Genomic DNA, 21,816 nt, shown 5'->3' with positions numbered 1-21,816 from the left:
TTGTATCAGGTTTTCTTTCAGTCTCATAGACCCATCGGTCTTTCGAAGACTCTAATAAATTTTTTTTCTTTTTTTCTTTCTTTCTCTCTCACACACACACACTTTTTTTTTTAGTGAAATCTTTTATTTTTGCATGGGAAACCTCAAAAAGAGGTGAAAACCCACCAATAAGTACAAAGATAAAATTTACAAGTAAGAGCTGAGAGAAAAAAACTCATGAGGCAACCAAGTAAAAATTTACATATCAGTTGGAGGAGAATCCAACAAAACATCATCCACTTTCAAATTATTGACTTGTAAAAAGTGATGGAACGGAGTGACATCCCCATCAATAAAACAAAGTTGTTTTTTTCCCTTGTGATTCTTCTTAATGTAAGCTGGAAGCCGAAACTTCTGAACCACATGATGAAAAACCTGCTGCAACCAAGGATGAAAAGATTCCACGGAAAAAGGAACAACATCATCCGAGACTGAGAGGCTCTGTAAAGGGGCAAGCATATCAACAAGCTTCTCAGGGGAAGGAACATGAAACTCCAGAGAAATATCTGCATCCGGAATACTAGTATCTGGAGCTGAAGGAGACTGTAGATTTTCTCATACACACTTTTTTTTGTGAGAAGAAATATTTTATTGCTGTAAAATAATTACATTCATAGTTACTTCGAAAGCGGAGTAACTACTACTCAACTGAAAATCTCAGTATAAGCTATATATACATCATGATCAATCAAATGAGTCTGAAAGCAATCATAAAACGATTGCCGCAGAGATCGTTTGAAAAAAACAAAAGATGGAAAAGTAGGATCACCAAAGACTCTATGATTTCTGTCCATCCATAGAGTCCACAGTGCCCAGTAGCGCACCCAAACGAAAAATAAATCAAAACCCTATCTAGCTGGATGAAAACCAAATAACCAGAAGAGCCTGCCAAAAGTAACAGTAGGAAATCTCGCTCGAAGCCCGTGTCGAATGAGAGCGAGGAAATCACAAGTGTGTGGACAGTGCCAAAAGATGTGAAGCACAGATTCAGCGGAATGTAGACATCTGTGGCAAACAGCCGGAGCAATATGTCTATGCGCGAGTAACTGCTCAGATGGAAAAATGCCAAGTAGGACTCGCCAAAGGAAAAGCTGTTGCTGAAGAGGGACTTTATAATGCCAAAGGAGACGCAGCCGCTTTCTCCACCACTTTTGTGGGCGATCCATATGCCAAACATAATTTGCTCTGTCAGAAATCCAAGGCGGAAGTAACAACACTTTATACAGAGAAGGCACTGTGATATGTGAGAGCTTAAAAGGACGGGCTGAAGAGGAAGAAGAATGTAGAGTCCAATCCTCAAGCCTATCCTGAAGTTCCAAACGAGGTACCGGCAAGAAAGGTTGAAGCATTTCGGAAACTTTATGCCATAAAAGACGATAATGAGCTCCCAAACCATATTTGCTAGCAGCCGTAGAAAAAGATAAAAGAGTGCCATCATCCTGAAGTACATCCGCCATAGAAGAAATGCCTTTGAAAGATATAAAATAAGAACACCTGGGTTCTTGTATAGCCAAAGGAGGGTGGAATACTTTGGACCAATAAATATTCTCAGCCCTCAAGGAAGAATCCCTGCCATGCCATTCCAAGTGGGATAAAATATGCTCTAATCAAGAAGCAAATGAGAAACAAAAGGGCAGCCTCTGATCTTGCCTTGAATAGAGCCAAATAGAAAATCCCACTGTGTAGGTTGCCAATGCCCAAAAGCAGAAGTATCAATATGCAACAAAAGAGAGCGGATCATGAACGCCCAAGGCTGATCCCCTTGCATAAACTGCAACATCATTTTCCCCCTGTGAGCAAGTATATGCTTTTGAATATTGAGTATGTTCGGACCTCCGTGCATCTTTGGAGAGCAGAGACGATGCATAGAGAGTAATATGAGATTTTTCTTGCCATTTTTTGAACACCTGAAAATCTCCATGATAGCAAACATAAAGGAAACTAGATCTGCCTTAGTGAACATGATGAGAGGCAGATAGAATTGTATGTATGCTATCAAAATGGATTGCATTATTCGCAATCGAACATGTAATGGCCAAGTTGCAAGCTTCCAATATTCAAGTTTTGCCCTCAACTTTGTGAGCACCCAATCAGTTTGTTGAGAGGATAGCCAAGATGTCGAATCAATTGAGAAGTTGGAACAATTTTCCCAAGCGACAAAAGACTATGCCAGTCTTTACCGTGCAACGGCAGTAGCTTTGGTTTCTGAAAATTGACATGAAGACCAGCAGCCAAACGATATCTAGAAAGAGCCTACATAATCATGGAGAGATCGCTCTAAGTATTTTTCAGGGTAAAGAAAGAATCATCAGCATATGCTTGAGCGATCATGCTACAGCTACCAATCATCAACATATGCTTAAGCGATCATGCTACGGCTACCAGGAATTTTCAATCCGTGCAACATGCCAGTGTCCAAAAGGTGGTCCATATATTGAAGCATTGGATGAGTGGCTATGACAAATAGTAAAGCGCTGAGGGGACATCCTTGCCGAACAGAACAACCAAGAGTCCAAGTTGTAGGAATATCCCCTGAAAGTATGCAAGCAGCTTTACTATCTTGATATAGCCAATTGATAACTTGCTGCATTTTTGTGCCAAATCCCAAGGCCTGCATAGTTGATGAAATAAAGTCCCACTTAACAGTATCAAAAGCTTTGGCAATATCAACTTGCAATAGCAAAACATCATGCTGCATATATTTGGCGTATCGATTCCAACATAAGCATTAGCAATGTTATCTGTGATATGCCTACGAGGAACAAAATCATATTGCGTAGGATGCAACCCATCATGGAAATAGCCTTTTAGCCGATCAGCAATCATTTTGGTGGTAAATTTGTAAATGACTGGCATAAGCGTGATAGGTCTCCAATCAGCCGAAGATTCACAAATTTGCTTTTTTGGAAGGAGTTTGACAAGTCCTCTCTTCCATGTGTTTGACATTTTCTAATATTGCCAAGCAGAGTTCACCATATGCAGCAATGTATGCTTCAAAAGAGGCCAATATTCTAGAAAAAACTCAACTGTAAGAGCTTCCCATCCTGGAGATTTCCATCTACCACGGGATTTGATTGCGTCTAACTATTCTCTCTCAATAAAAGGTTCCTCCAATTTCAAAGCTTGAGTAGTGGAAATAATAGGAGAAACATGCTGCAAAAGTAAATTTCTTGCAGACAAAACCTGTTGCGAGGGAGGATCGGCAGAACCAAACTGCTGAGAGAAATGATGTACACAAACAGAAGCAAGCTGTGACCGTGATGTAGTCCATGAACCATCAAGTAGAAGCACCCTGCAAATGTTTGTTTTTAATCTCTTCTGATGCAAGCTTTTAAAAAATTGTTTGGAAGAGCAGCCTTTATCTGTAAAAGCTCTTTGTCTTGCTCTAGTCTCCCATTTAGCCGGTTTCCTGTGATCATTTATTTGAGGACAATGTTTAGCTTGGCATAGTGTTGTTTGCTCATGCAAGGACAAGGGACGAAGATGACTGAGTTCAGTGAGGTCTTGAGAAGTCGATTTGGCCTGAGCAACAGTTTCCCTCAGAGTCTTCATGTAAGACTTGCCATAAGCTCTAATTACAACTTGCTTTTTGGAAACAAAAGAATCCCATGCATTATCAATATCAAAGTGGCTCTGAGAAGACAGAGATTGATATGCTTCAGTAACCATTGCCTTGAAAACAACATGCTGCAAATAGCTATTGTTGACAATCAGATGTCGCCTTTGAGGCAGTCTATCATCTGGCATATCATAAAAAGATAACCTCAACCATAACAGTGCATGATCTGAATGCACAAAGGCATAGTCAATCCACATTTTGCATGTAAAATCATCATTTTGTTGCGGAGCTACACTATACCAGCGATCTAGACGTGCCTGATAAGAAGAAAGGGCATTATGTTAGAAAGTGTATCCTGGTGACAAAGGCTGCAATTCCTTCCAAAGATCAACCAAATCAAGATGCATTAGTATTTGAGACCATGCATGCCTTTTAGGGGCTAACATATGTGTATTTCCTGAGGTATTGTCACCCTGTTGCGGAGCATTATTGAAATCCCCACATATAAAGGCATGATATCTCCATGGATATCGTTGCATGGCATCCCAAATTGCACTTCTATCCCGAGAAGATTGAGGTGCATAGACAGAAGCAAATTCAAACACCTGGCCTTGAATGATGCATTGAAGAATAATCCATCTGCCTTGATTGTCATTTAAATCAATAACTGGCTGAAGCTCATGCTCAATCAAAAAGACTACACCTGAGAAAGAGTGCTCCCCAGCATAGAAGATATCATAGCCACAGTAATGACCTGTCTTTCCTGCATAGACATGTTGATTGTGTTCTTGTAATGCCACTATATCAGGCTGAAATCTATTGATATACAGCCACACAGATTTCCATTTCCTACTATCACACATCCCCTGAACATTAATTCTAAAGCATTTGATATGAGCAGTCATATTTACAGATATTTATAGGAGAGAAACAGCTATGTACAGCAGCAACCTTCAGGATGTCAACCCTGCATTTCTGCCTCAGGGTCAGGGCGTCTTCCCTGAGAAGAAACATCTGCCTGAGGAGTAGACAGCAAAGCAGCAACCTCTTCTTCAGGGAAGAGGGTTCTGCTAGCTGTCACTACAGCCCATGTGATCCCAATCCCTGAATTGACCTCTGGAGAGTTTCCACTAGAAGATGCACCATTCTAAGTGCGAGGGGGTGGAGGTCGTCGAACAGAAATAACTTTTCTTGGACACGCATGCACACACAGATGTGTGCATGCGTGTCCGTGTGTATGTGTCCAAGCACAGTCCCAAGCTCATCCTTTAAAACAAAAACAAACATTGTAGTTTTAACCTCATGATAGCTGTATATAAGAGCTTAGCTCCATTGTAGTGATGGTACAACGTCTTCCCCTTCGGTGTCATGAGCACACAAGCGTAGTTATAGAGCATTTTATAGGCACATGCATACACCCACTTCTAAATAATTTTGACAACCGTCTTGTAATGATGTTCTTCGAGAGTTTTAGAGGTGAAGGGTGAAGCAAGCCATGATTAAGGTTAGCACTTGAGGAGAAGCCTAACAAAAATACTCCACATCTGCTTCATCGAAGCTGCAATGACCTGTGAAGACAAATTTACAGCCTAATGGAGTACATATGTATGTGAATGGCGTATATTTAGTACTGTTGCAGGAAACTAGTGACAGCAGCTGATGCTCATCCAAATGCTAGGTAGATATGTGTTTGAGGTCGCAAAACTGTTAGTGAGTTTTGATAGTCCATTCTTTTGGATTCCGTTTATAAGATAGGAATGTGACACCATTGGATGTTGTATTTGCAATCAATCAGTTTTTAAAATGTTAAGGTTTGGTTTTAAGTCTTTCCTCCATTTCTTGCAGCACTCAAGCACCCTTGGAATGGGTAATTTACCCTTGGATTCACAGCAACTGCAATATGATTAGCAATGAAAATCAGTTACGACCTGTGTATTTTCCAGATATGCATCCAGGAAGGTTAGTTCATAACCTGTCACTCAATCAAATAGCCTAATATGGGTGGGATTGCAGAACTCAGAAGACAGAGGATATGCAGTTTCTGTAACTTGCTTAGACTCCAAATTTTCTTCTCTCTTCAATAAGGCGTTGCATTATTCTGTGTTTATTCGAGAAATCTAAATTATTTATAACATGAGTGAATTATCTATCACAAGACTGCTAAAAGCTGTGTTGCAGGAGTACAGTTGTGGCATGCCTGTTACCGTAATCATGATAAGTGTTTCTTCTTGTTGGAAGGGAAAACCTTGATAGGTTGAGTCTTATGTGTGTTGGTTGGAGTTGTAGCACAAGATAGAATCATCTCCTTTTGGTGTGATGGAGATATTCTAGGAGTTGATCTAGGATTTAGAAGATGCCTAGATGACATCATTGATGATGTGAGGGAAGAGCCCATGAGGTTATAAAAGTTGTAACTGGTTCTATTTGTAAAAATATAGAGTATGGCTCTATGATTTACAACTCTCTTGTCCATGGATCCCTTTCCTCCGTGAGCTCACTATGTTGATCAGTTTTATCAGAGCAGAGCCTGCACTTGCTAGACAGATTGCCATTATTCTAATCACAGAGCTAATGAGACATGGCCAAGCTTCAAGCCAATTCTAGAAGTTCTGCAGCAGTGCTATCTCAATCTCTGTGTCGCACTGTTGAAGCCTTTGATTTGACAATCAGATCAGCGTGATCTTACTGTGGTGTTAGCATAATATATGTTTCAGTCTGACAGGGAAATTTGAATCGAAACAACAGTCTTATATTTCATAAAGCGTCGTTAAAGTATTTATTCTCGATTCATGGTACTCTCTGCATCCTCACATCTTTATTTGCTATATGGGTAGTGTAATGCCTGGCTGGAACTAAATTCATGGGAGGCCCTGAATTTTATAAGCACAGCAAGAGTTTTCCAAAACTTGAAGCTGTTGGTGATAATGGGAAGCAATGAGACTATTGAAAAGAATGCTGAATACTAGAATTTCTATCTTTATATATATATATATATATATATATATATATATCGTTGCTCGCAATTCATGGCAGAAGTGGAAAGCTAGCGACACAAAGTCTGAGAATCCATGTCCGGTTTGCTGATTAGCTGTATTCTGCTCATGGGCCTTTGTTGCTTGAGAGCTATCGGACCCTAGATTGACACTTCAGAGGTTACAACACCATTGCTGAAGTTCATCGCAGAATTTGTCTACAATCAAAGTAAACGATTGATCTTTGATTCTTCCTCCCCGAATAGAATTCTTCTTTTCCATGAAGTCAGTAAACTAACTATGGGATATGGTACGGGAGTGATGGCCTTTCCTACACCAGCAGATCCTCACGCATACAAAGGAATGTGGATAAATGTTATGATCCTTACCGGAGAATTGGTAGGTAACTATTTTTGTGTCTGAAAGTTTTACGGAGGGATTGATTGCTTGTAGATGCTTTGGAAGGCATCATGGATTTCCGTAAATACGCAAGGTTATGGTTTTGGGTTCTCTTCCCTGGATGTCCCCCAAAATGATTGTAATGCCTTGAGTAAGGGGGGTTGATTTTTGGTTTGTCTTTCATTTTTTGACAGACTATCATTTTTGAGTTTAAGCCTCTTTGTAAAATCTTCTCTTTGTGACTGTGAGGAAGATTTCGAGTGCTCATACTCTCTTTAGATCTTGATTCCGACTTTGAGTAGTGAAACTCTTTATTTTGAGTATTCACTGTTTGTCGAGAATCTGCCAATTTGGATAGAATGTCATGTGAACGTCTATCTTCGATTTGAGGGGGGTGTTGGAAGGTCAAACCTTGATAGGTTTAGTCTTATGTGTGTTGGTTGGAGTTGGTAGCACAAGATTGGCTTGGCTCCTTTTGGGGCGATGGAGGTATTCTAAGAGTTGACCTAGGATCTAGGAGATACCTAGATGACATCATTGATGATGTTGGTGGAAGAGCCCATGGGGCTATAAAAATATAGAATATGGCTGTGTGGTGATTTACAAGTCTCTTGTAAATCATACAGCCATTCTCTCTATTTTTATAGCCCATGAGACTATACATGGTTCTATTGATAAAAATATAGAGTATGGCTGTGTGATTTACAGCTCTCTTGTCTATGGATCCTTTTTGCCCCCAGTGAGCTCTCTACGTCATCACTTCTTTAGGGTTCAACATAAGGCTTTTCCATAAGCCATCTAGCATGTGACTTGTTTTGACTAGCTAGTAGAAGATGTCCAAATATAGTCATCATCCAAATATAGTGACAACTTTCACATCTAATGTCCAAATATAGTCATTCAACCACTCAAATTGATCGGAAAACCCCATTTGGGCACATCTATAGGGTTCTATTTTGGAAAATCTTGCATATATAGTATTAAATATTACATGTATTTGATGAGAGTGATATATAAGCCCAAGTTAATACTTATTTATAGTAATTTAAACTTCTTTAAAAAAAAGCCATAAATATCTTGTTATTTATGCTATAAAAACACTAGAAAGCTCCTGTCATATTGATATAAATGTGTTTACTAAGTAATTATATATATATAATATTATTACATTGAGAGTGATTATGAGGGATGTTTCTTAAAGGAATTATTTTTCAACACATTTTTAAGGTAATAATAGGGATACAAAGGGATGTCTATGAATAAGAAAATTTATGTTATGTAAAAATGAATGAGTGACTAGTCTGTATATTTTTATGATAAAGGGATCTAGCTCTAGTAAAAATAAAAGTGTAAAAACCATGTTTCCTAAAGAAACACAATTTTTTAAATCTCTTGAAAAACACGCTTGAATAAACCTGCTCATAGGTTTTTCCTCGTAAAATTGACACATCCCTCACCACATTGTACTCTTTATGGAACATACACTTTGGAAATAGAAGTTCTTACTGTTTCTCACTTTGGCTGTCATCTGTGGTCAATTGCAGTCCAATGCTGAACTAATAGGAATTTCTTCTGTTGTAGACGTGATGAACTCATTGCTTTTGTTTAAGGCTTGCCACACTCCAGAGTAGCAACTTGGGCATGCTCCTTAGCATCGTTGTCTAGTACTAACAACACAAAGTGCTATTTTACTGGTTGTACATGAAATTTGCCCAGTTTTTAAGCAATTATATGGTCTATAGGAGTTGCCATTTATGTAAGAGGGAGATAGACTTACTCTCTCTTGTACTCACTAGTATCTGAATTGAAAGAATAATGCGCTCAAAACACAAGTGAAACTATGGAGTGCGTGGAAGAATTAGAGGGAGAGAATATAGCGCGCCTTCGAAGAGGGAAAAATAAATACCGAAATGTCTAGCCTAGAGGGCTGAATACAAATGTAAAGAAACAAGTATTGTATGGAGGGAGAACCCTTACTACAAAAGAGGAACTAAAGACTGCTTTACCAAACTGAACCGAATGAGGACTAAGTGAAGGAGCCCTCCCCCACTCAGAGCTGACCACAGATATCTGGTCTTTTGTATCTCCGCTACTACCACACCAGTCACAGGAAGAGTTCTTGCCACGCTTGCTCGTGTCCAAGTCCACTTTGACCGCGCCCTCGACCGAGTTTATGTGAGCCACTTACCCAGAGAGCTTCCGATCCTACTAAGTGATGATATAGACCTCGCCAACACCTCTGACACCCTTGCCTCGGTAGTACACGACGTTGCTACCATATTCTTCCCTACGACCCGATCCACACGGGTTCGTGATGGGAAGATGCCTCAAAACCCTTGGTTTGACGACGAGTGCAGAGAGGCACGAGCCCATGTCACACGAGAGCAAGCCCTGAGCCAATTGACATCCTCTGAGGCAGAACGGATGTTTCGATAGCTAACACACTGGGAGATACGGGCGTTCCTTACACACATGATGGATGATATCTTCAGATAATTGCGAGTAGGAGATTTCACTAGATGGGGGCTTCTTTCGGAGGGGAAGCCACCCATTCCCATCACTGATCCTAGAGTGTGGCACACTTATGCATGCTCAAAATATGATGCTCCGATGCAGGCCCACCGGACATGTCCGCTATGCCCAGGCCCACTACATGTCACTTGTTCACTACACAGAATGTACGCTATGCCCAGGCCCACTACATGTCACTGTTCAGCTGCCCTCCGCCAACTAAAAAACCGAAAAGCACAGGATCATGATGGCTTACGGACTGAGCATTTTGCACATGGGCACGAGGTCTTAGCCCCAGTTCTAGAACAGTTGTTCAACCAGGCTATATGCCACGGTTTCCCACGGACTTGGAGCACCACCACTATTGTATCGATACACAAAGCAGGAGACTCCATGGATTCTGGGAACTACCACACCCTTGTGAATTGGCCACACATTGGCCAAGGTTTATGAATCGGTACTAGAGAGGGAGATCAACAGTCATACAGAGGCACGGGGGTAGCGGGAACTAAAGCAGGCAGGGTTCAAGAGGCAGCACTCTACTCTAGATCACATCTTCACTCCGAGGGCCATCATTGAGGAGGCAAGGTCCAGACACCAGAAAGTGTACACATGTTTCGTAGGCTTTCGGAAGGCCTTCGACACTGTCCCACGATCCCACATGATCAAGAGACTACATGAGATGCAGATTCTAGAGACGTTGATATGGGGTGTGATGAGCCTATATGAGTTAGTCAAAGGTAAAGTCCATGCCCCAAGAGGTCTATCCGATTGGGTCGAGAGCATGATCGGGGTGAAGCAAGGTTGTCCCCTCTCATCGACTCTCTTCAGACTTTACATCGAGATGAGATCATATCCTTCATAGACCGCTTGGGAGGCGAGGGATTATTATTGGCTGACCTCATGATATATATATTGCTATACACTGATGACATAGTCCTTATATCATCTTCAGCGGAGGGGCTGTAGAGACATCTAGAGCCCCTAGCAGTGTTCTGTAGAGAGAAAGACCTGACAGTCAACCTTGGGACGGTGACCATGGAAGAACATGTACCATTTGTTGTCCAAAAAAAAGAGGAGAATGCTCCAGTAGCATTTGCTTATGTTCTTCATCTCTCATGATAACCTCAAAAAAGCCCCTGGCTGCATAATGGACCTTGTGAACAAAAGGACCACCAAGTGTCCTAGTGAGCGAATTTCCAACATTTGCAGCAATAGGCATCTGACCTGGAAAGAAAATGATGACGGCGTATTTGCATATTCCCTCACTGGATCAACAATATCGTCCACCTCAACCATCAGCCCAATTGAAGGTGCTGACTTTGTCCAAGCTTTATGCGTATTCTCGAAGCCTTCATGCATAACATCATACACTAGTTTTGCTTCAAAGGAATCATGAACACCTTAGCCTGCTTTTGCTTCTTATGCTGTCCCATTCGATCCTTCTGCATTTTTTTCTCGAACTCATACGCAACCATGAAAAATAGAAGACCACCCACACAGTCCCGGTACACGCCTGTACGGCGAGCAGGGAAAGTGTACACACACCAAGTAGAGCTGTACGGAACAGCAAATGTGAAGTGCACACACACGAAGCAAAGTTGTACGGAATAGCAGTCGGCGAATTCACACAACCAATGAGTACGTGAAACTGTGTGAAACTCTGTACAGCCAATTTGCACGGAAAGCAGTGAATCTTTGTAATGCAAAATTTCTACAGCGAATCTGTACGGAACATCATAGGAATGTAGAACCTGTACGGAGTGCAGAACCTGTACGGGAGCCTGCACTCAGAATCTGTATGGAAAGCAGAAGCTGTGCACAAAACCTTTATGGAACAGCCGTACAGTAGGCGCAGAATCTGTACGGAAAAGCGGAGATAGGTGCAAGACCTGTACGGACAGCCGTACAGCAGGTAAGGAGAGTGGCAAAGGTCGCGAGGTTCTTCTCTCTCTCTCTCTCTCTCTCTCTCTCTCTCACACACACACACACACACACACACACACACATTTTTATTTAAAATATAGTGAAATCTTATATTTCTTTGTGGGAAACCTCAAACGAGGTGAAAACCCACCATTGAGTACAAAGATCAAATTTACAAGCAAGCTTTAGAGAGAAAAACTCATGAGGCAACCAAGATAAAATTTACATATCATTTGGAGGAGGATCTAACAACACATCCTTCATTTTAAGACTATTGTCTTGCAAAAAGTGATGCAAGGGAGTGACATCACCGTGCAAAAAGTGATGCAAGGGAGTGACATCACCATCAATAAATGAAAGCTGTTTTCCCCCCTTGTAATTCTTCTTGATATAAGCTGGCAACTTGAATTTTTGAACCATAGGGTCAAAAACTTGTCTCAACCAAGGATGAAAAGAATCCAATGAAAAAGGAACATCTGCATCTTGAACAGATAGAGACTTTGGCACTGTCTTCACAGGCATAGGGACTTGAGTAACATCTACACACTCTGACATAGGAGCTGCAGCTGATAAATCATGACACATCATTACAGCTTCACCCTGTGCATCAGCATGAGATGTACCATGTGCATCATCCTGTTTAAACCCCTCTTCAACATGTAACTCCATATCCTGAAGAGGAGTATGTTGAGTATGCTCAATAATAGACTGATCCCGATCTTCTTTAACAACAAAGGTATTAACCAGAGAACAATCTGGCGCTGAAACATCTTTAACTCGCTTCCATACCTTAACTGGTTTGGAAGATTGCTTGACTACCTATATCCCAAAAGAAGAAAACCAGTTGCCGGAACTGCTGGAGAAGGAACTGAGGTACCTAGAGCTGGAGTAGAAGCGCAGTCCTGTGCAAAATGACCCAGTTGTCTGCATTTATAGCAAGCATTTGGAAAAGAAGAAAATTGCAGACGAATCTGAAAAGGCTGAGCCAAACCCAAATCCACATCCAAGCATGCAGGAATAGGCTGCTCCATATCCCACATCACACAAACACAAACATCTGTGCTAGTAACCAAAAAATCCCTCTTAGGGATAAAAAGCACTCTACCAAGAAGGGCTGCCAGAGAATGTATATGCGGAAGAAAAGGAACCGGCAAATCCTTCAGTGAAACCCACACTGGACATTGTCGAAGCAAAGATTGTGGTGGATCAAAAAGAGGATCCCAAGGCATCACCATTGCCAAATGACCTGGACCACAAACTCCTCCCATGCTCACCAATTGAAAAATTGTCTCAATTTCTGTACAGTGAGCATAATAGAAACCCTTTCCGAGAAAGATAAAAGAAGAAATTTTGCTAGCACCAACTGCAAATTCAGACCATGCACGCAAAGAGGGAAGTGTCATCACTCTGTCCATGAAATACAGACAAACCCCCAACTATTGGGCCTAAGTTGGACAGAATTGGTTGGGAGGAAAGGGAACGAGAAAGTAGAAAACCATGAGAAGGATTACTTTGAAATACAGACAAACCCCCAACTATTGGGCCTAAGAAAGGTTGGACAGAATTGGCTGGGAGGAAAGGGAACGAGAAAGTAGAAAACCATGAGAAGGATTACTTTGAACGGATTTAGAACACATAGGCGACCAAGGAGATCCTTCTGAAAAACAGAAGAAGGAAAAGCCAAAGCAGAACACTTAGGCATCTTGTCTTGGGAAACGGAGGACTGAGAGATACCATGATGTTTGCGATTATAGCAACGAATCTCTGAGTCAACATCCAACAAAGGAGAAGTGGAGAAAGAAAAGGGCGTTGAAACAGGTCGAGCAAAACAGGGCAAGTCACGTACAAGCGTAGACGTTACGAGCGACGTAAACTACAAGGATGCTTGTACCGTAGATTGAACGGGCAGCAAGCGCAAACTGTACAGGTAGCATAAACTGTACGGGCGTAGGCAAAAACTGATCAGACATAGATTGTATAGGCTGAATAGGTGAAAGGGACAGAACGGCGCTGGGGAGAGAGACGTCTCTACCTAACCACACATAGATCCCCCCCCACACACACACCTATTTTACACACACTTTTTTTTTTTGGGTGAAATCTTTGATTGATTATATTATATGAGTAGCAACCTCAAAATAAGGTGCTACAATTACATCAACTGAAAATTTCAGTATATGCCAAAAAGACCTCATGATCTATGCAGCGGGTTTGCAAGCAATCAAAGAAAGATTGCTGCAGAGAACGCAAAAAAGCCAAACAGAGAGAAAGTAGGATCACCAAAGACTTTACAATTCCTATATTTTACACACACACACTCACACACACACACACACACACCAAACACACACACACTTTTTTTTAAGTGAAAACTCTGAATGCTTTATATTATAAGATAGCTAACCAGGAAGATACTGGCAAGCTGAAATATTACATCAAGCGAAAATGTCCATATAGGACAACACACACACACTTTTTTTTTTTTTTGTGAAAGTTATTTTTTATATTACAGAGTCAAAATCCCAAAGCATGATGTGCTCAAGTACATCAAGAGAGATTTCAAGATATGACAAATATACATCATGATAAAAAATCCCTGTTTGCAATGATGCACTTTTCTTTTGGGTGAAATCTTTGATTGATTGTATTATATGAGTAGCAACCTCAAAAAAGGTGCTACAATTACATCAACTGAAAATTTCAGTATATGCCAAAAAGACCTCATGATCTATGTAGCGGGTCTGCAAGCAATCAAATAAAGATTGCTGCAGAGAACGCCTAAAAAATCCAAATAGAGAGAAAGTAGGATCACCAAAGACTTTACAATTCCTATATGTCCATGAAGTCCATAGTGCCCAATAGCGAACCCAAACGAAGAAAAGATGAAACTTTGGTCTGGATGGATGAAACCCAAATAGCCATAAGAATTTTCCAAACAGAACAAATGGGAATCTTGCTCGCAGGCGCTGTAGAAGCAAATCAAAAAACTCACGAGAGCACGGACAATGCCAAAACAAGTGAGGCAGAGTCTCCGAAGAAGCAGAACATCTATGGCAAAGTGCAGGAGCAATGTGTCGATGAGCTAATAGCTGTCCAGATGGAAACACTCCCAAAAGAACTTGCCAAAAGAAAACATGTTGCCGAAGCGGTACTTTATAGGCCCAAAGTTGTTGTAATCTTTTCCTCCACCACTTGGCTGGGGGATGCATTCGCCAAACAGAATCACCTCTCTCTGAAACCCAAGGTTGAGGCAAAAGGATTTTATACAATGCAGGTACAGTAATCTGAGATAGCCTCAAAGGATGAGAAGAGGACCTCGGAGAAGTCAAAGTCCAATCTTCCAGCCGGTCCTGGAGTTCCAAAGGAGGAATTGGAACAAAAGGCGAAAGCATAGAAGTAGTTTGTCGCCACAAAGGACGATAATGAGAGCCCAATCCATATGTGGCTGCTAGAGAAAAGGGGAGCACAGTACCAGCATCATCTATAACATCAGCAACCGAGGTGATGCCCTTAAACGAGACAAAGTAGGAACGTCGAGGTTCTTGTAAAGCCAAGGGAGGCTGAAAGACTTTCGACTAGTGAATGCTTTCAGCTCTCAAGAATTCCCAAGCAAAGATTGCTATCCATTCTATTCCAAATGAGAAAGAACATGCTTCCAGTCAAGAAGCAAGTGGGAGACAAAAGCACGCACACTTTTTTTTTTTGTGGGAAGAAATCTTTTATTGTTGTAAAATAATTACATTCATAGTTACTTCGAAAGTGAAGTAACTACTACTCAACTGAAAATCTCAGTATAAGCTGTATATACATCCTGATCAATCAAACGAGTCTGAACGCAATCATAGAATGATTGCTGCAGAGATCGTTTGAAAAAAACAAAAGATGAAAATAGGGGATCACCAAAGACTCTATGATTTCTGTCCATCCATAGAGTCCACAGTGCCTAGTAGCGTACCCATACAAAAAATAAGTCAAAACCTTGTCTAGCTGGATGAAAACCAAACAACCAGAAAAACCTGCCAAAAGTAACAGTAGGAAATCTCGCTCGAAGCCTCTGTCGGATGAGAGCGATGAAATCACAAGTGTGTGGACAGTGCCAGAAGATGTGAAGCACAGATTCAGCATGGTGTAAGCATCTGTGGCAAACAGTCAGAGCAATATGTCTATGTGCGAGTAACTGGCCAGATGGAAAAATGCCAAGTAGGACTTGCCAAAGGAAAAGCTGTTGCCGAAGAGGGACTTTATAATGCCAAAGGAGACGCAGTCGCTTTCTCCACCACTTTAGTGGGCGATCCATATGCCAAACAGTATTGGCTCTATCAGAGATCCAAGGCGGAAATAATAACACTTTATACAGAGATGACACTGTGATATGTGAGAGCTTCAAAGGACGGGCTGAAGAGGAAGAAGAATGTAAATCCAATCCTCAAGCCTATTCCAAAGTTCCAAACGAGGTACCGGCAAGAACAGTTGAAGCATTGCTGAAATCTGATGCCATAAAGGACGATAATGAGCTCCCAAACCGTATTTGCTAGCAGCCATAGAAAAGGATAAAAGAGTGCCATCATCCTGAAGTACATCCGCCACAGAAGAAATGCCTTTGAAAGAGAGAAAATAAGAACGTCTGGGTTCTTGTATGGCCAAAGTAGGGTGGAATACTTTAGACCAATAAATATTCTTAGCCCTCAAAGAATTTCCCGACAAAGAATCCCGGCCATTCCATTCCAAGTGGGATAAAATATGTTTCCAATCAAGAAGCAAACGAGAGACAAAAGGGCAGCCTCTGATCTTGCCTTGGATAGAGCCAAATAGGAAATCCCACTGGGTGGGATGCCAATGCCCAAAAGCAGAAGTATCAATATGTAATAAAAGAGAGCGGATCATGAAAGCCCAAGGCTGATCTCCTTGCATAAACTGCAACATCATTTTCCCTCTGTGAGCAAGTAGATGCATTTCAATATTGAGAATGTTCAGACCTCCGTGCTTTTTTGGAGAACAGAGACGATGCATAGAGAGTAATCTGAAACTTTTCTTGCCATTTTTTGAACACCAGAAAATTTCCATGATAGCAGACATAAAGGAAACCAGATGTGCCTTAGTGAACATGATGAGAGGTAGATAAAATTGTATGTATGCTATCAAAATGGATTGTGTTATTCGCAAACGAACATGTAATGGCCAAGTTGCAAGCTGCTAATATTCAAGTTTTGTCCTCAACTTTGTGAGCACCCAATCAATTTGTTGAGAACGGGTGAGTCCCCAACCTAGAGGATAGCCAAGATGTCGAATCAATTGAGAAGTGGGAACAATTTCCCCAGGCCACAAAAGGCTATGCCATTCATGAGCATGCAACGGCAACAATTTTGATTTCTGAAAATTGACCCGAAGACCAGCAGCCAATCCATATGTAGAAAGAGCCTGCATAATCATGGACAGATCACTCAGAGTATTTTTTGGGATAAAGAAGGAATCATCAGCATATGCTTGAGCGATCATTCTACGGCTGCCAGGAATCTCCAAGCCGTGCAACTGGTCAGTGTCCAAAAGGTGGTCCAGATATTAAAGCATTGGATGAGTGGCTATGGCAAAAAGTAAATCACTTAGGGGACATCCTTGCTGAACAGAACAACCAAGAGTCCAAGTTGTGGAAATATCCCCTGAAAGTATGTAGGCAGCTTTACTATCTTGATATAGCCAAGTGATAACTTGCTGCATTTTTGTGCCAAATCCCAATGCCTGCATAGTCGATGAAATAAAATCCCACTTAACAGTATCAAAGGCTTTGGCAATATCAACTTGCAATAGCAAAACATCCTGCTGCATGTATTTGGCATATTCAATTCCAACATAGGCATTAGCAATGCTATCTGTGATATGCCTACGCGAAACAAAAGCATATTGCGCAGGATGCAACCCATCATGTAAAAACCCCTTTAGCCGATCGACAATCCTTTTGGTAGTAACTTTGTAAATGACTGGCATAAGGGTGATAGGTCTCCAGTCAGCCAAAGATTCACAAATTTGCTTTTTTGGAAGGAGTTTAACAAGACCTCTCTTCCATGTGTCTGGCATTTTTTGATTTTGCCAAGCAACGTTCACCACATGCAGCAATGTATGCTTCAAAAGAGGCCAATATTCTAGAAAAAACTCAACTATAAGACCATCCCATGCTGGAGATTTCCATCTACCACAGGATTTGATTGCATCTGACAATTCCCTCTCAGTAAAAGGTTCCTCCAATTCCAAAGCGTGAGTAGTGGAAATAATAGGAGAAACATGCTGTAACAGTAAATTTCGTGCAGACAGAACCTGCTGCGAGGGAGGAACTGCAGTACCAAACTGCTGAGAGAAATGATGCACACAAACAGAAGCAAGCTGTGACCGTGAGATAGTCCATGAACCATCAGGCAGAAGCACCCTGCAAATTTCTGATTTTAATCTTCTCTGATGCAAGCTTTTGAAAAATTGTTTGGAAGAGCAGCCTTTATCTGTAAAGGCTCTTTGTCTTGCTCTAGTCTCCCATTTAGCCAGTTTCCTGTGATCATTGAGTTGAAGACAATGTCTAGCTTGGCATAGTGTTGTTTGTTCATGCAGGGACAACGAACGAAGATGGCTGAGTTCGGTGAGGTCCCGACAAGTGAATTTGGCCTGAGCAATAGTTTCCCTCAGAGTCTTCATGTAAGACTTGCCATAACCTCTAATCACAACTTTTATTTTGGAAACAAAAGAATCCCATCATTATCAATATCAATATGGATGTGAGAAGACAGAGAATGAGATGCTTTAGTAACCATGCCCTTGAAAGCAGCATGCTGCAAATAGCTATTGTTCGCGATCAGATGTCGCCTTTGTGGCAATCTATCATTTGGCATATCATAAAAGGATAACCTCAACCATAGAGGTGCATGATCTGAATGCACAAAGGCATAGTCAATCCACATTTTGCATGTAACATCACCATTTTGTTGCGGAGCTACACTATACCATCGATCTAGACGTGCCTGATAAGAAGAAAGGGCATTATGTTGGAAGGTGTATCCGGGTGACAAAGGCTGCAATTCCTTCCAAAGATCAACCAAGTCAAGATGCATCAATAATTGAGACCATGCATGCCTTTCAGGGGTTAACATATGAGTATGGCCGGAGGTATTTTCACCGTGTTGTGGAGCATTATTGAAATCCCCACATATAAAGGCATGATATCTCCATGGATATTGTTGCATGGCATCCCAAATTGCAGTTCTTTCTCGAGAGGATTGAGGTGCATAGACAGAAGCAAATTCAAACACCTCTCCTTGGATGATGCATTGAAGAATAAGCCATCTGCCTTTATTGTCATTCAAAGCAATAACTGGCTGAAGCCCATGTTTGATCAGAAAGACTACCCCTGAGAAAGAGTCCTCCCCAGCATAGAAAATATCATAGCCACAGTAGTGACCTGTCTTTCCTGCATCGACATGTTGGTTGTGTTCTTGTAATGCCACTATGTCAGGCTGAAATCTATTGATATACAGCCACACAGATTTCCATTTCCTACTGTCACACATCCCCTGGACATTAAGTGTAAAACATTTGATATGAGCAGTCATATTTACAGATATTTATAGTAAAATAACAGCTATGTACAACAGCAAACTTCATGATGTCAGCCCTGCATTTCTATCTTAGGGTCAAGGCCTCTTCCCTGAGAAGAAATATCCACGTGAGGAGTAGACAGCAAAGCAGCAACCTCTTCTTCAGGGAAGAGTGTTCTGCTAGCTGTCACTGCAGCCCATGTGATCCCAATTCCTGTATTGACCTCTGGGGAGTTTCCACTAGAAGACGCACCATTCCAAGTGCGAGGGGGTGGAATTCTTCGAGCAGAAATAACTTTTCTTGGACTTTGCCATCCATCAATTGGAGGTTTTGGTCCTTTTGTTAAGGGTTGAATAGCAGAAGGTGAATGTGAAGAAAGATTCCCATTTGAAACCACTAGAGCTTTGCCTTTATCCTGAATTTTAAAAAACTGTCTACTACCTTTGTTTTTATTTCCAATAGAGGTAGGAGCATCCTTAGTAGGCATTTGAACAGGCAAAGTAGCAGGAGGCATTTTATGCTGATTCATTGGACACTGTGAGGCCATGTGTCCAAATTTTTTGCAGTCAAAGCAAGCCCCTGCAAATAATCCCCATTTCAATTTATAAAAAGCACTTCCCATGTCGACATTGTTCACTGTGACTGAATAAGAGTCTGGTGTGGGATTATCAGTATCCCAGAGAATGCAAAATCGATTCGAGTTGCCATTAGGCCGTGGTGGGCAAACTGCTTTGCCTAAAGTCGCTGCAATTTTAGGCAAGAGTGAAACCATGCATTGCGGGAAGTCTACAACTTCAACCCATACTGGACATCGGTGTCGGATCAAAGCCTGAAAATCCGTTGTGGGAGACCATGGTAATACGTGCACCATTTGCTGTCCAAAAAAGAGGGGCGAATGTTCCAAAAGCATTTGCCTGTGAATCTCATCTACCATAATGACCTCAAAAAAACCCCTGGCTGCATAGTGTACCTTGCGAACAAACGAGCCAGCCAGTGTGCGAGTCAACCAGTTGCCTACCTCTGCAGCAGGTGGCATCCGGCCTGGGAAAAATAAAATTACTGCATTTTTGGCATATTCTCTAACTGGATCCACAATTTCATCCACTTCAACCATGAGGCCAACCGATGGAACCGAGTCTTTCCACTCTTTCCTTGTGTCTGCAAAGCCTTCATGCATGACATCATAGACCAGTTGTGCCTCAACAGAATCATGTACCGGGTCATGCTGACCCTCAGCCTGCTTTTGCTTCTTGCAATGAACTGAACGATCCTTTTGAAAAGTTTTTTCATAGGAATATTCAGCCATATCTTTGGAAGAAGGTGGAACCCAGAAAGGAGGTACCTGTAAAGTGATAGTAGAGAAAAAACAGTCCCAAAAAAAAAGCCCACAGAGAAGAGAAAAAGAGTGTATTTGTAAGGAGAAAAAGGGGAAAGAGAGATGTAGAGGTCGAGAAAAGATAAAAAACAGTTTTATAGAGGAAAAGGAGAGAAAAAACCAGTAAAAATTCCCAGATGAACTATATTTCAGAGAAAGAGGGAAGATTTTGGCGATGGAAAAGGTGCACCGGACCCAGAGACCCAAGAGGAGAGAAATGGGAGCAAGGAGCCTTCAAAATCAGTGTATAGATGTAGTCCGCAAGCAAATTCCTGTATAAAATCGATCCAGGAGCCGGAGATGAACTGGCAGCAGCAACTTGTAGCAGACGAAAACAGTCCGTACATGCCGTACACCTGTACGAAATCTGTATGGGGCTGTGGCGGGCTGTACGGCAGATAGTGGCTGCTCCAAATCACCGTATTTTGAGCTCTGATACAGCGCAACAGGAAGCTGAGGCTCATGGGCTGGTTGGGGGAGGGTCTGCCACACCTACACATACACACGTGTTCACACACTCACTCGTGTGATTACTCTCACCGACAAAAGCACGCGCACACACTTTTTTTTTTTGTAATATCCAGTGTAGTATATTTATATGCTCATAAATTTACATGATGGGAATGGAGAGTATCCCAAAGATCAGAAACATAAAAAGAAAAGCTCTATGCATCCATATCACCCTCATGGCAGGCATCATATAAGGATTGCCGCAATGAGGCTCGGAAAGATTCATGACTTGTGAATCTGCCGACCCAAGTATGCCAAATTATGCTCACTCCAGATTGTCCAAAGAGCCCAATATCTCACCCAAGAGAGAAATAGTGAGTATTTAGACAAAGACTACATAAATCTGCCAAAGAGCCAGAAATGTTTCCCAAATCTGTGACTCGGGAAACGGATCCGAAGATAATCTGAAATTCTCCTGAGGAGGATCCTAGTACACGGGCAGTGCCAAAGCAAATGAATAACAGTCTCTGAAGGACCCTGACATCTTAAACATGTGGATGGTGCAATGCGACGTTTAGCTAGTGTGACCCCCACTAACAATGTACCTGTCATACATCTCCAAAGAAAAAGTCTTTGTTTCAATGGCATTTTACATTTCCATAACATCCCGAGATTCTTCCGCCACCATCAGAGGGGCTTCCTTATATGCCACAGAGAATTACCATATTGCTAAATCCATGGAGCAGGCTGAAGAAGCCTATAGGCTTTGATGGAGGTTAAGGCAGGAAGAGGAACAGGATGAGTGCATGTAGCAGAGGGTTGCAATTCCCAATCCGTAAGCCTGTTTGTGTCAGCCACAAGAGGAACAGGTAGAAAAGGATGTAATAAATCAGCAATTTTCTTCCATATAGACCTATGATGCATTCCCAATGCATAGGAAGCAGTGGCCTGAGGAAAAGATAAGACATATCCCTGATCATCTACCACATCATGTATGTATATAATTCCCA

The 21,816-nt window shown here is 41.6% G+C and overlaps 1 protein-coding gene across 1 annotated transcript in view; it reads left to right on the top strand.

Annotated features, from left to right (window-relative positions):
* Positions 1 to 21,816, top strand: part of LOC147898364 (uncharacterized) — a 206,955-nt gene that overhangs the window by 122,443 nt on the left and 62,696 nt on the right. Inside the window, exon 11 of the mRNA XM_087378766.1 lies at positions 5,444 to 5,557. Coding sequence (XP_087234892.1) covers positions 5,444 to 5,557 — 114 coding nt within the window. The remainder of the gene's footprint in view (positions 1 to 5,443; positions 5,558 to 21,816) is intronic.

This window comes from Dipteris shenzhenensis, chromosome 9, assembly GCF_047967505.1.
Source record: "Dipteris shenzhenensis isolate YYH24624 ecotype China chromosome 9, Dip_SZ_1.0, whole genome shotgun sequence".
NCBI lineage: Eukaryota > Viridiplantae > Streptophyta > Polypodiopsida > Gleicheniales > Dipteridaceae > Dipteris > Dipteris shenzhenensis.
Note: the sequence above shows the minus strand (reverse complement) of the source record. Positions and strands in the feature narration are given on the sequence as shown.